Genomic DNA, 13,365 nt, shown 5'->3' on the forward strand with positions numbered 1-13,365 from the left:
ATTATAGTCCCCAAAAGGAGAAAGGTACTGTGGACAGAAAGACTTGGTTATGGTGTTCATTGTGTGAGGCAGCATAGTACCCTCTTGGGAATAAGAGAAAGAACTGTGTGACACTCCCCACCCCCACCCTCCCTGGAGGAATAGAGATGAAGGAACTGTGAATGTTGGAATTTACCAGTAGTTGTTGGGAAGTTATGATTTTGTTGTTATAAATTGCTTTTAAACAAATGCATTAATTTTCTTTATTCCTATTTGTATGGCTAAGAAAATTTCCTTCCTGAAAGTTTATGAACATGACTTTTTAATAATCATTTTTGTGTTTGCTCCCTTAGCATTTGACATTGTGCAGCAAAGAAATGGTTATGGAGAAGCCCAGTCCGCTGCTTGTAGGGCGGGAGTTTGTGAGGCAATATTATACTTTGCTGAATAAAGCTCCAGAATATTTACACAGGTAAATTCTGAATGGATTATTTGGTATTTTTATTTAGATTATTTTCTTGAGTAGAACTACATATATGTCGTCTTTCCTGTCTCATGTTCTGATTGTTTCTTTGCAAACCATATCCAATATTTCAACTGCCTGATGGCTAAAACCGATTTTTTTAAAAATGAAATCTGCAGTAAGAAAAACGCTTCACATCATACACACATACACAATTATATTCTTGAGTATTTTGTATAAAATACAACATTTATATAATTTGTATAAAATGTACATGTGTATAATGTGGAGTGTTTTTCTTGGGCTTGACCAACTGATGGATTCTAATCTGCAGTTTGAAATTATGGATGTAAGTTGTCTTTTAAGTTTCTTATAGCAGTGTTAGAAAATGAATCATTTAAGTGACTGGTGAAAATTTCTTCTGATCTGCAAAATACTGTTCCTTGGTACAACAACAACAGTAGCCTTGTTTACTATTTTGGCAAGAGTTGGACATCTGTAAGCTTATTTTTTCTAGAATTTTTCTAGAATTTGAAATGAAATTGATTTATATTGTAAGTAGTATTTATAATTTTTGTTCTTCCTGTGTATTTTAGCAGGTGGATTAGGCTTTGCAATTATTTGTTGTACCAGCCACATGAGTTAAAGGATAAATCATTGCCACTTCATGTGGGAAAAGCTATTAAAAGGACTTGGATTCTTTTAGCTAGGTCCTCTTCTAAGGACATTCTAAAGTTAGATTTTGAAATATGCCTTGCATTATTCAAGACCTGTTTCTATAACTAATGCCCTTCCTCAAAAAAAAAAAAATCCAAAAATAAATACCTGTACATTTTTCTAATTATAGAAATAAAAGACATTTTTGTTGACAGTGTGTGTAAAGGAGTTTAGAGTGGGGAGGGGAGAATGGATTTAATAGGGCCTTTCCTTGTCTGAAATTTAGTGTTTATATAACGTAGATATTAAACAGGGAACTTTTTTTGTAGTGACATTAAGGCTCTCTATCATTTCAAATAAAAGTATTTATAATTTTTTACTTTTTAACAGACTTTGGTGAGTATCCTTACACGTGTATCTTTGTGCACCTTTCTAGTTACTAAGTTCCTACACGTAGAATTGTTAAATCAAAGGTATGATCATTTCTAAGACATTTCTTACATACACTCTACAGCCAAATTGTGCTCCAGAAAAATGATAGAAGTTCACGTTTGCAAGAAAGTTTGCCAGAAGTTACATGTTTGCAAGAAAATAGTGTAAACTTAAAAATACAGATAGTAGTTAAAAGCATAGACTATAGAGCGGGACTGTCTGGGTTCATTTCATGTCTTAGCTACTACCCCACTTGTGTAGTCTTCAGAGAGTTAATTTAACCTCTTGTGAACCTCAGTTTGCTCATTTACAAAAGAGCGCTTATTTAATGAGGTTGTGAGGGCAATCAGAGAACTTTGCTTGGCATAGAGGAAGTCTTACATGTTTCATTAACAATAGGAGCTGAGTTCTCTTTATGAAAGAATTAACATTGTGTGTTTGATAATCTTAATTTAGAAGGATATTCTAATTGCTTTAGGTAATGCCGTAGAAACACTAGTTTATCATGTACTTAAGAGCAGTATAAAATATTAATGATATAATAGATAATGAAATGTAAATTTTCTTATTTGGTCTCTGAATTGTTTGAATTATTATAAATCTAACTAAACTGTTTTAATCTAAGCCTTTGGAATTAGTAATCATTTGGAACTTTGAGTAGAATGTTAAACAGCATCTGATTTCCCAAACCTAGATAACTGAGTTACTGTATTTGAAGGGAAAACTGGGTCAGTTACTTACTACAGCATCAGTATTTAGAATGTATTTTGAATATCTCATTCTTTCATTTAAGAAGATTGGATAGGAATTAGATGAGAATAGCAAATGATTGCATGTATATTCAGAGTGCCAGGAACACTAAAAATTCTGTCATTAATCACTTAATCCTTACAACAGCCTTATGGAGTAGTTACTGTTGTTTTTGATGACCAAGGAAACTGAACTTAAGGACCGTAAGTAACTTCATCAAGATTATACAACTAATGAGGGATGGAGCCAGACATACAAGCTATGTCTCTTTTAAACCAGAACTTTGCTGCCTCTTAGATTTGAATGTTAATCAATTATCACTGGCCTTATAGGTTTTATGGAAGGAATTCTTCCTATGTTCATGGTGGAGTAGATGCTAGTGGAAAGCCCCAGGAAGCTGTTTATGGCCAAAATGTAAGTATCGATTTCATACACATTTTAGATTTTTTGTGCCCATGGATTTCTTCTTGAAAGTGATCATTAGTTGTAACTAGAATGTATGTTACAATAGTTTTTAAATGTGCTTTCAGTTCTTATAAATACCCATTTTGTTTGAAACAAGATAGTACACTGGGTTGGGTACCAAGGAGAAGATAGGTTATTATCTATCCTTGATGTATTTTATACATGAAACAGTTGAGAACAATGTATTAAGTTTATAAAAATATGGGCTAAGCCTTCTATTACAGGGATGCACAGAACCAAATGTACCTTATGACCTTGTAGATGATGTGGGACTTTAGCTAGACTCTGAATTACATACAGAATTTGGCCTTACCAGACAACAGGAAATTGAAGGTAGAAGAAATGGCACCAGAAAACACACAGTAAAGTAAAACCAGTTTTGAAGTCAAGGAATAGTTAACATAGTTTGTGTGCATGACTAAAGACTTAATACAGAACAGTGGGAGACAGCTATATAAAACTTGTTAATACTGCTTAATAGGAGGCAGCCATAGGGATCTCTTCTAGAGAGCTGTGACTTGTTGAAAATGGTGGTTTAGGAGCATCAGTCTGGCAGTAATGCGTGTCATGGTGGAATGGATTCAAATGAGGCAGAAGGATTAAGTAGTTAATATTCTAGAGTTCTGACTGAGGAAATCAGTGAATGTCTGCAGTATTAAGTATGAGGCAGAAAGATTAGGTAGTTAATATTCTAGAGTTGTGAGGAAATCAGTGAAAGTCTGTGGTATTAAGTAATGCAGTATCATAAGAGTTTGTATGTCTTTTCTCCTATTAAAGGATATACACCACAAAGTATTATCTCTGAACTTCAGTGAATGTCATACTAAAATTCGTCATGTGGATGCTCATGCAACTTTGAGTGATGGAGTAGTTGTCCAGGTGATGGGTTTGCTATCTAACAGTGGACAGCCAGAGCGGAAGTTTATGCAGACCTTTGTTCTGGCTCCTGAGGTAAGTTTTCATTTCACTCAATTTTCATTTGTATGATTTTGATTGTTATTAGTTGCTTGAAGTGTTCCGAGTTTCTTACAGATTTAGATAGGCATGTAGCTAAATTGGAGAGCTTGGTATTGGACCCATTGATAAACATGGGCAATGCCAGGGTTAGGGGCACCAACGTTTCATGCAGCTGAAAATCGACACATAACTTTTGACTTTTCAAAAACTCTACTAATAGCCTGTCATTGACCAGAAGCCTTACTGATAGTATAAACAGTTGATTAACATATATTTTGTATGTTATATGTATTCTATACTGTAGTCTTATAATAAAGTACGCTAGAGAAAAGAAAATGGTATTACATGAGAGAAAATACATTTACAGTACATTACTGTGTTTATCAAAAAGTCATGTGTAAGTTGGAGTGCAGTTCAAACTTGTGTTGTTTAGGGTTAGCTATAATTTGAGCTTTTGTGGGTGTGTATACACTTTGCTATTTATTTTTTGATTGTTTTCACTTTGCCTATTTAGAAGTAAAAGTCATGCTGACACAAATGTATAAATAGGTTACTAAGATTATATACATAATACAAAAAGTATCTTGTTTTAAGAAGTTATGTTAAAATGGAAAAGTTTCATTTGTTAATTAGTCCTAGTTCTCTTCTATTGAGTAGCCATTTCTTGAGTTCCAATATTTGGTCTTTTATAAGTGTACTTAATACAGCATGTTCAATTTTGGAAAATCACATTGAGTCTATATTATATTTCTATAGTTTTTTTAAAATTATGTAGTGTTAAAATAGATAACACATATGCCACGTAATTTTTATTTAATTTTTTTTTTTTTATGTTTATTCACTTTTTGAGAGACAGAGACAGAGTGTGAGCAGGGCAGGGGGCAGAGAGAGAGGGAGACACAGAATTGGAAGCAGGCTCCAGGCTCTGAGCTGTCAGCACACAGCCCGATGCAGGGCTCGAACTCACGAACTGTGAGATCGTGACCTGAGCTGAAGTTGGATGCTTAACTGACTGAGCCACCCAGGCGCCCCTGCAATTTGTTCTTTTTATGCAGTGCCAAATATATTGGTATTTAATGGAATATTTGAATTTTGTTTTCCTGTAGGGATCTGTTCCAAATAAGTTTTATGTTCACAATGATATGTTTCGTTATGAAGATGAAGTATTTGGTGATTCTGAACCAGAGCTCGATGAAGGTGAGGTTACTTTCAAGATAGAAAGATTCTATCAGTGCTCTTCAAGGACATGAAAAGTGCAGAACTTACAGAAGTTTGCCTCTATTGTAACTGAGTCAAAACCCCCCTTTCTCCTTTTTGTTAAAAAGAAATAGATGTTCATTATATAAAAATGAGACATAGAAAGTGAAAAAAAATTCAGTCTTATTCTCTATAAACAAGAGTTTGGTGCCTGTTACAGAATTTTGCTGGATCCTATCCTTAGCAATACTTTCTTTTATAAAAATGCAGTTACGATGGTTCAAAGGTTGCTTTTTTCCACTTAGTGTGTCTTTGTTTGCTGTCAGTTTTTTGGCTATCCCAATTCTTTTTTTGATCCTTCATTTATATGTATCGGTTTGTTTCCTTTTCTTATCATTATTGTACTATTGATTAGCTGTGACAAAGGAAACAAACAGTTAAGGCTTTAATGTCATTTATTTCTACCTTTCGTTTTCTTACTAATCTTTTAAAATTAATTTTATTTTTTTAATGTTTATTTATTTTGAGAGAGAGTGAGCATGGCGGGGGTTGGGGCAGAGAGAGAGGGAGAGAGAGAATCCCAAGTAGGCTTCACACTGTCATCGCAGAGCCCAGTGTGGAGCTAGATCTCAGAAGCCGTGAGATCACAACCTGAGCTGAAATCAAGAGTCAGACACTTAACTGATTGAGCCACCCAGGTGCCTGCCCCTAGATCTTTTTTTAAAATAGAATGTATACCAAATTTCATCTTGCTTGCTCTTCGGTTTTTAAGAGAACAGGGAATACTGCAATTGAATGCCTTAGTAAGGAATAGGCCAATTTTTGAAACCATTATATCACTTCCTTAAACACTAAAAATATGTATATAAAATTGTTTGTTGAGCCTCTTAAAAAAGAGATGTGTATTATATATTGTCAGAATCAGAAGATGAGGTAGAAGAGGAACAAGAAGAAAGGCAACCATCCCCAGAACCTGTGCAAGAAAATGCTGATAGTGGTTACTATGAAGCTCATCCTGTGGCGTAAGAATAGTGTTTGCATGGCCAAATTTGGTCTAAATTATGATGTAGTTGTAATGTGGTTTTTGTTCTAGACTTACTGTTAGAAGTAAATTCTTGATAAAGCTACCTGTCAAGCCAGGATTTTAGTACCATATATATATAGTATATAGTATATATATATATATATGCAAGAAGTTTGGAAAAATTGTTTTATTTATATAGAAAATTGAACATGGTTTTGCCCAAAGCAGTGATTACTTACTGATGATGTAGAATACTTGGGACAACACAGAGAGCATTTTATTTTTATAAATATAGGGTTTATTTATAGTTAGTATTGAAGTAAACATTTTTAGTAATTTAGTATTCCCATTTGAAAATAGCAGGATCAAAGAAATGCTGTGCAAGACTGTCATTCTCTTCTGCCTTCCCTTCTACCTTCTAGTTCTTACTGGATTTTTGTTTCAAAACAGTTTATTACTAGTTAAGCACATTAGATTAGAGAAATACTACATTTTATTTTAGTCAAACCGATTGTTTCCTTCATACTGAAAAATGAATAAACTATTTGATTATAGTAATGGCATAGAGGAACCTTTGGAAGAGTCCTCTCATGAACCTGAACCTGAGCCAGAATCGGAAACAAAGACTGAAGAACTAAAGCCACAAGTGGAGGAGAAGAACTTAGAAGAATTGGAGGAGAAGTCTACTTCTCCTCCTCCTGCTGAACCTGTTTCTCTGCCACAGGAACCACCAAAGGTTAGATCAAAGAAGCTCTTTAGGCCTGTGACATCACACTTTTATATTTGGTGACATTAATGAAGCATGACCTTTGTTCTATTATGTTAAATTGTTTAATATAGTAAACCATGCTTTTTTTATGTATATGAAAGCTGTGGGGTTTTTTGTAATCCTGAGGAAATTTCTTTGTATTCCACCCCCCCCCCTCAAAATATCCCTAAGAGCGAAACTTACAATTAATCCTTGTCTGTGTGCAGTGTTTAGTCTCTTACATGAGATTATTTGAGTCCATGTATATAACTGAGAGTTGCTCTTCATTCTGTAGAAATCCTCTATGCACGAATGCAACTGGAGTCATGCAATTTCCCAACTTAAACAAGTTGGCCTATTAAAAGAAGAGGTACCTGTTATTTCCGGTTTAAATGGGAGCAATTTCCTTACACCACCAATTAAATGATCTTGGAAAGATGAGTGACACCCATAGTGTATCATTTAAGCCTACCTAAAACATCTTTTATCTTTCTGTAAAGTAGAAGGTTAAAGTATATTTGGGTAGTGAGAGGAGGAGATTCCTTGTTCAATTTGTGAATGTCTGTTAAAGTTTTCAGTGAGTACTCTCTTCTTTCCTATCCTTCCCCTCAACACCATCACACCTTATCTTTCCCCAAAAGGGGAAGGAATTGGTTCTATTAGGTTCTTATTTTTCTAGTATGTGTAGTTAGTGGTTTTGTTTGCCATTGCTCATCTCCTTAGAGCATATAGGAACGTGCTTGTGGATTTATGTAGTAGTTCAGACAAAACAGATAATCTTGCATAATGAGATTTTGAAAGCTGGCACATAGACTGGCATGTGTGTGTGTGCCTTTCTTTTGAGGAGTCCTCCAATATAGAACAATAGTTTAGAAATGAAAAGAAAGTATATATTTGGAAGTTTCCCTATAGGAATGTTGGTGGTTTTCCATGATTAGTAGTCTAGGTTTGTTGCATTTCCTGCAGGCTTTCTCCTGGGCTTCAGTGACCAGTAAAAACCTGCCTCCTAGTGGTACTGTTTCTTCCTCTGGAATTCCACCCCATGTTAAAGCACCAGTCTCACAGGTAACCGATCTGTGAACACATTGGATTGTATCCTTGTTACATTGCCAATTGCTTATCTCTTTTATACTTCTTTAAATGAGTCGATCAGAAATTATGGATTAAATATACAAAAATACTGTATTAAATGTCAGTGCACCCACTTTAAATAAATGCCAAATCTCCATTCATCATCTGCATAGGTAGTATTTGGGGTTTGGGTGTGAAATACACACTAAGTTGGTTTTACCAATATAGATAGATAGATAGATAGATAGATAGATAGATAGATAGATAGATAGATAGAGTCATTTAAAAGGCTTCTTAAAATAACAAAAATGTTCCTTTTAAAGTTTTAAATCTTATTTAGTGAAAATGTTTTAGGGAAGAAATCTGGAAAGGCACAAAGTAGTATGGCATTATAAAAAAAAATCACTGTTTTAAAAAAATAGAAAACTTTAAAAACTATGCTGCCTAAACTCTCAGTCTGTAAGTGGTTCACTCCATTTAATTGAAGCCTGTACCAACTTATGACTGTAGTGTTCACTTAACTGATCATTCCAGTATTCTGCTTTTCATCTGTTTGTCATCTTACCCATTTCAGAGCTTTCAGAACACTGAAAATAAGACACTGGCTACCTGGTGTGTTTATTAGGTACAGTTTAAACTAAATTAGAATTTAGTTAATTCTATAGTACAGATAATGGGTATTCTATTCTTTTTCCTACATTTTGCATCAGACTTCATTCCACTAGAAAATTACATTTAAAACGGTTAGTGTACATTAACCTCTTATTTGCTGTAAACAGTGAAACTTTGAGGTTTGAAAAAAGTAGCTAGTAATCCTAAGACAGCCTTTATGGTGTTGGTACACACAGTCAGCTACATAATAGAGCACGTGGCTTCAAGGTACCTGGTTTTTTTTTCCAGTTAACATATTCAGGAAATGTTGGATAATGGCAGATTACAAACCAGAATTGTGTCTTACTGAAGAAAACTAATTTGTCAGGTGTTGGTTGTGCTTTTCAACCCATCTGAAGACCTGATGAGTGACTTCTGAATTTTCTTTTGAAATTCTTGATTTCTTATCAGATTTGCATTTGAAATCCTTTGGATAGTTACTTCATCTTCTGAGTGTTGGCTACATTTATTTTAAACTTCCAGTTAAGAAATAAAACAGCTGATGCTTATTATGTCTTCAGTTTGTGCCAGGCATTGTGCAAAGCACTTTATATTCATTCTTACCTAATCCTCAGTCACCCTGTAAGGGTGCTTACTGTTACTATTCCTGTTTCACAGATGAGTAAATTGAGGCCCAGAGTACCTCAGCCTAAGGTCAGACAGCTGTATAAATAGCATAGGGCTGGACTTTGAATTTATGTAGTTGGACACCAGAGTCCCTTTGTGACTCATGTAAACCTGTAGGTTTCTTTAGCCCATTGGAGGGGAATGTATCTCCATTTTCATCAAAGAAGAGTATTGTATTTAAGGCATGTCTGAATTACATTACATGAGATCCTAGCTTTTTGGCCAGGGGGAAAAAATTTTTTTTTTTTTAGTTGTAGGAGACTAGATGGTATTTTCCAACCCATCCCCTTATTAACACATTTTTAAACAGGTATAATTTAAACTTCTATTTAAAATAATTTTCTGCTCTTTTTAGGCTATATTTAGAATGGATTCATGATTTTTCCACTAGATTTAATAAATCCTTCAATTTTATTTTATTACTTTGGTGTAGTATCCATTTCCTTATCACTTTTAACACAGTTTAATAAAAAGAATTAAATCTAATTGTAGAGTATTGGTAGGAATTAATTTAGAAGTAGGTAAGTTAATTTCATGGTAAAAAGGCTTTGTCTAGAAATTCACTAGTTTATCTAACTTTATCTAACTAGCTTATGTTCAGTTGAAGGACTTAGTAGTGGTTTTACCTGCTGTTGTTGATTTGATGGTTCCATTTTTATTTCATATTCTGTTTGACTTTCATTTGTGAGATTTGTCACCTGAGCACACATTCTGGTTATATGGAATTAATTTTAAGGCTCTAAAGTATAGTATGTGGTATGTTAGCCATTTTATCTCATTCGGAGTAAATCGTTTTAATCATGAAATTGAGCCTGAATAATTATGAATTCACAGCTGGCTTAGTTGACATATATGAATTGTTGAAAGGAATACTGGTTTACATATTTTTTCACACTGGCATCATCAAACATCTACTGACACGTTGCTGAGTCACTATGAATTATTGAAAAGATGTTGTAAATTATTTAAATTTGTTTTTAATTTTAAATCCTTAAAGGATAATGAAGAACTTGTCTATTTTGGTATGTGTAGTTATTTTTGTTTTTGGTAATTAATTTGGAAAAGAATGTAAATCAGGTCAGTGAGAGCACCTCTTAAGTTCTTTGATAACATTTGCATTCAGTGAGTCAGGTTTTTCTGAGAATTTTAAATTGAAAGGTACATTTGCTATTTTTATTAATTTCCCAAGGATACTAGCTTCATCAAACTTTGTTCGAGTTTATCTGTTCTTTAATTGTTGGCACTTTTAGGCCCCCTTTAGTGAAACTTTACATAACTGCCTTTTTCAGGCATCACATTTTGGGTCAAATTACCATATAGTGTTAAACTGCAAATACAGATCACAGTGGTTTCAGGGCTATAACATAGGTCCCCTTGTCAGACATAGAACATTCTCCTACATGTTGAAAAACTAAAAATGTAATTTAATTCTAAATGAAGCAATAGTTACTGAACATCTGTGCCTAACATCGCTGTGCTTGGTTTTGGGTGATGTAGAAATGAATTAGGATACAGTCCTTATAGGAATAAATAAATGTAAATAATTGAGAAAACTGAAGAGTGTTGAAATTATTTTTAAAATAGCAAAATCCTAGAACATGGGAAGCAACTTCATCTTTTTTTTTTTTTTTTTTTTTTTAATTAACGTTATTATTTTTGAGAAAGGGAGTACAAGCCTGGGAAGGGGAGAGGGAGACAGATAATTCTCAAGCAGCACAGAGCCCAGCATGGGGTTTGAACTCACAAACCATGCTATGACCTGAGCCAAAATCAAGTCGGATGCTTAACCGACTGAACCACTTAGGTGCCCTGGGGAGAGCAACTTCATCTTGAGGGAAATGGGAAGTCTTCATGGAAAAAAAGTTTGGGAAGAGATACACACATCTGTTAAAAACTACTGTTGTACCTTTTGATTACAGAGGGTGAAGTCATTTACAGTAAATCGTCACTTTTGAAAGAAGCGTAACTCTTTATAACTTTCTGTATTAGAATTTGACCTTGCAAGTTATAATAGTAATCAGTTATATAGATGATGAAAGAATTTGAGACACTGGCTGGACTGGGGTCCTCAGAGATGATCAGTCATAAAGACATGACTGAAATCACTAGTTTTCTGACTTGGAGGACATTTTCTTCATATCCTGCTGAGTGTTTTCGGCACTCTTTGAAGGTGCATATGTTTTATCTCTTCCTTGGACCATAAATATTTGGGCAGTGGATGGCCTGAAGAGTTTGGGAATACTGAAAATGTCACTGTATTAAGGAAAAGGTAATAGCAGATGTTCCTTTGTTTTAAAATAGTTATTTTAATTATATGTGTGTAATTTTTGGCAGTTGGCAGAAATTTTTGGAAGGCAACTTGAAAAGTTCTGTTACTCCCTGCCTGAGCCTCCCCTCCCACGGGTGCAGTTAAAGAAAATTGTTGGGGTCTTGCATTCCTTTCCTATATGGAAGAACAGTAGGGTGCTGAAGGACTCCTTGATTCTGAGGTGCTTTACACATGTTTCTGTCTTGTTTATTTAATTTTAACTTATAGGTAGTGTTTTTAGTTGCTTAGAATAAGCTAAACTGTATAATTTGAACTATCTAAATACTTTTAAGGTTTGTGGGTGGAGTTTAGAACATTGGCTAAGCACTGGTAACATTTGAGGGGCAGCAAACTAGATAATTAGAAAGTGTGTGTCATAATTTTGTCTAGAATAAAGTTGATTTTTTATTTTGCATATGCATTTACATGGAGTGGCTCATCTTGCATTTTTGTGATTTTTGTAGCAGTACCTTTAATGCTGTCTCAATGTGGATGTAAAGTTATTGAAAAAAACGTGGTTGTAAAAGCAGCTTATTTTGAGTTCTGTATCCTTGAATGGGAAAACAAACCTACCCTACAGTCCTAGATTGGTACAGAATATCTTTGTAAAAACTTATTCCTCACATACATAGGACACTGTGTTAAAACTATTCTGAGCTTAAAATGACCATTATGTCTGCTGATGACTTGCTGGTAGTTGCTTTAGTTGTTTTATCCCCTGTGGAATGAGTTTATTTATAATGTATTTTTTTCCTTGTATTTTAGCCAAGAGTTGAAGCTAAACCAGAAGTTCAGTCTCAGCCACCTCGGGTGCGTGAACAACGACCTCGAGAACGACCCGGTTTCCCTCCTAGAGGACCAAGACCAGGTGAGTCAGCCCCTCTGTGGCCTTCAGCATTTAGCACTTGGAAAGTTGGAAAAGATTGAACTTAAAGAACTATAATGTGTTTTATATGCAGTTCCTTTTAATACCAAATTTCTCAAAAGATTTAACTTGCTAAAGGTACAGGCTGGGGTAGAACAACTGACTTTCAGGGGAGGAGTAGTTGACATGTGATGGAGACATGTATTTTGAAAGTGTAAAAATTTTGAGACAGATTTTATTTGGTTATTGTCACTGGTTCTAAGAATTCAAAACCGAGCTGCCAATAACCTACTCTCTTACTTAGCACTCTTATCTCTTCACAGATAAACAATAAGCACACCCCGATTCTTCTTATTTTGATTGTCTTAGGTATTAAGTAAGTTGCCATGATTTTTGACTTGTTTCCATTGTTAGCTAATATACGTAGCACCTCTATTTGAATTCTTTAAGTATGTTTAGATTGCTTTTGGGAGGAGGTGGGAGATCATATCCGTCAATAGCCTATGTAATTTTTCCCACAAAAGTAAAATAAAGTGATCCGTTAATAAACCAGAAGTCATGGGAACTGGGGTTTGTCCTAGTTTTGCTATTGCTTGAGCTTATGATCTTGGGTGAGAGCCTTAAATTATGAGCTTCTCTTATGCCATTTAGTTACTACACAAATTTTTCTTGTGTGATGCCTTTCTTATATGCCTCATTGTGTTTTGTGTTATTGAGAGGATCAAATAAAAATTTTTTGTATAAATTTGAGCACGTTAAAATGTATATAGCCTATTTAAATGAGATATTGTTAGTATTAAGTTTACTCATTTGGCTATAATTTTATACAACCAAAGATTAATTTGTAAATTTCAAAATGCTAAACAAATACTTAGAACAAATATATCTCACTATCTGAAATTTGTTTGGTTCTTGGATGATGGCAAGAATTTGGTTAAGGAGGAATACTTGTACTAATGTTGGACTTTCATATAATCAGACCAGTAGATCTAGAAGAAGGAATTTTAGCAATCTAGTCAATACCCTCACTTTATACTTAGTGTCATGTTGTTTTCTAACTAACCTACTAATAATAGGCACTTCCACCTCTGTTCAAGGAGCTCACTATCTTATTAAACTAAAACAGGAGTATCTTTTATACATTCATTGCTTTGAACTGGTTGTTATATAT

General features: G+C 34.3%; 1 protein-coding gene across 4 annotated transcripts in view; it reads left to right on the top strand.

Moving 5' to 3' along the window:
- Positions 1-13,365, top strand: part of G3BP2 (G3BP stress granule assembly factor 2) — a 78,435-nt gene that overhangs the window by 60,761 nt on the left and 4,309 nt on the right. For 3 of the 4 annotated variants that reach the window (XM_019467341.2, XM_019467333.2, XM_019467348.2), the window contains exons 2-9: positions 333-451; positions 2,614-2,695; positions 3,524-3,697; positions 4,810-4,900; positions 5,820-5,922; positions 6,480-6,660; positions 7,639-7,737; positions 12,095-12,197. In XM_019467341.2, the coding sequence (XP_019322886.1) occupies positions 357-451; positions 2,614-2,695; positions 3,524-3,697; positions 4,810-4,900; positions 5,820-5,922; positions 6,480-6,660; positions 7,639-7,737; positions 12,095-12,197 (928 nt within the window). In that variant the 5' untranslated portion in view covers positions 333-356. The remainder of the gene's footprint in view (positions 1-332; positions 452-2,613; positions 2,696-3,523; positions 3,698-4,809; positions 4,901-5,819; positions 5,923-6,479; positions 6,661-7,638; positions 7,738-12,094; positions 12,198-13,365) is intronic. The other variant, XM_019467351.2, reaches the window with a different exon arrangement.

This window comes from Panthera pardus, unplaced genomic scaffold, assembly GCF_024362965.1.
Source record: "Panthera pardus isolate Hobbes unplaced genomic scaffold, ASM2436296v1 HiC_scaffold_13, whole genome shotgun sequence".
In the NCBI taxonomy this organism is placed as follows: domain Eukaryota; kingdom Metazoa; phylum Chordata; class Mammalia; order Carnivora; family Felidae; genus Panthera; species Panthera pardus.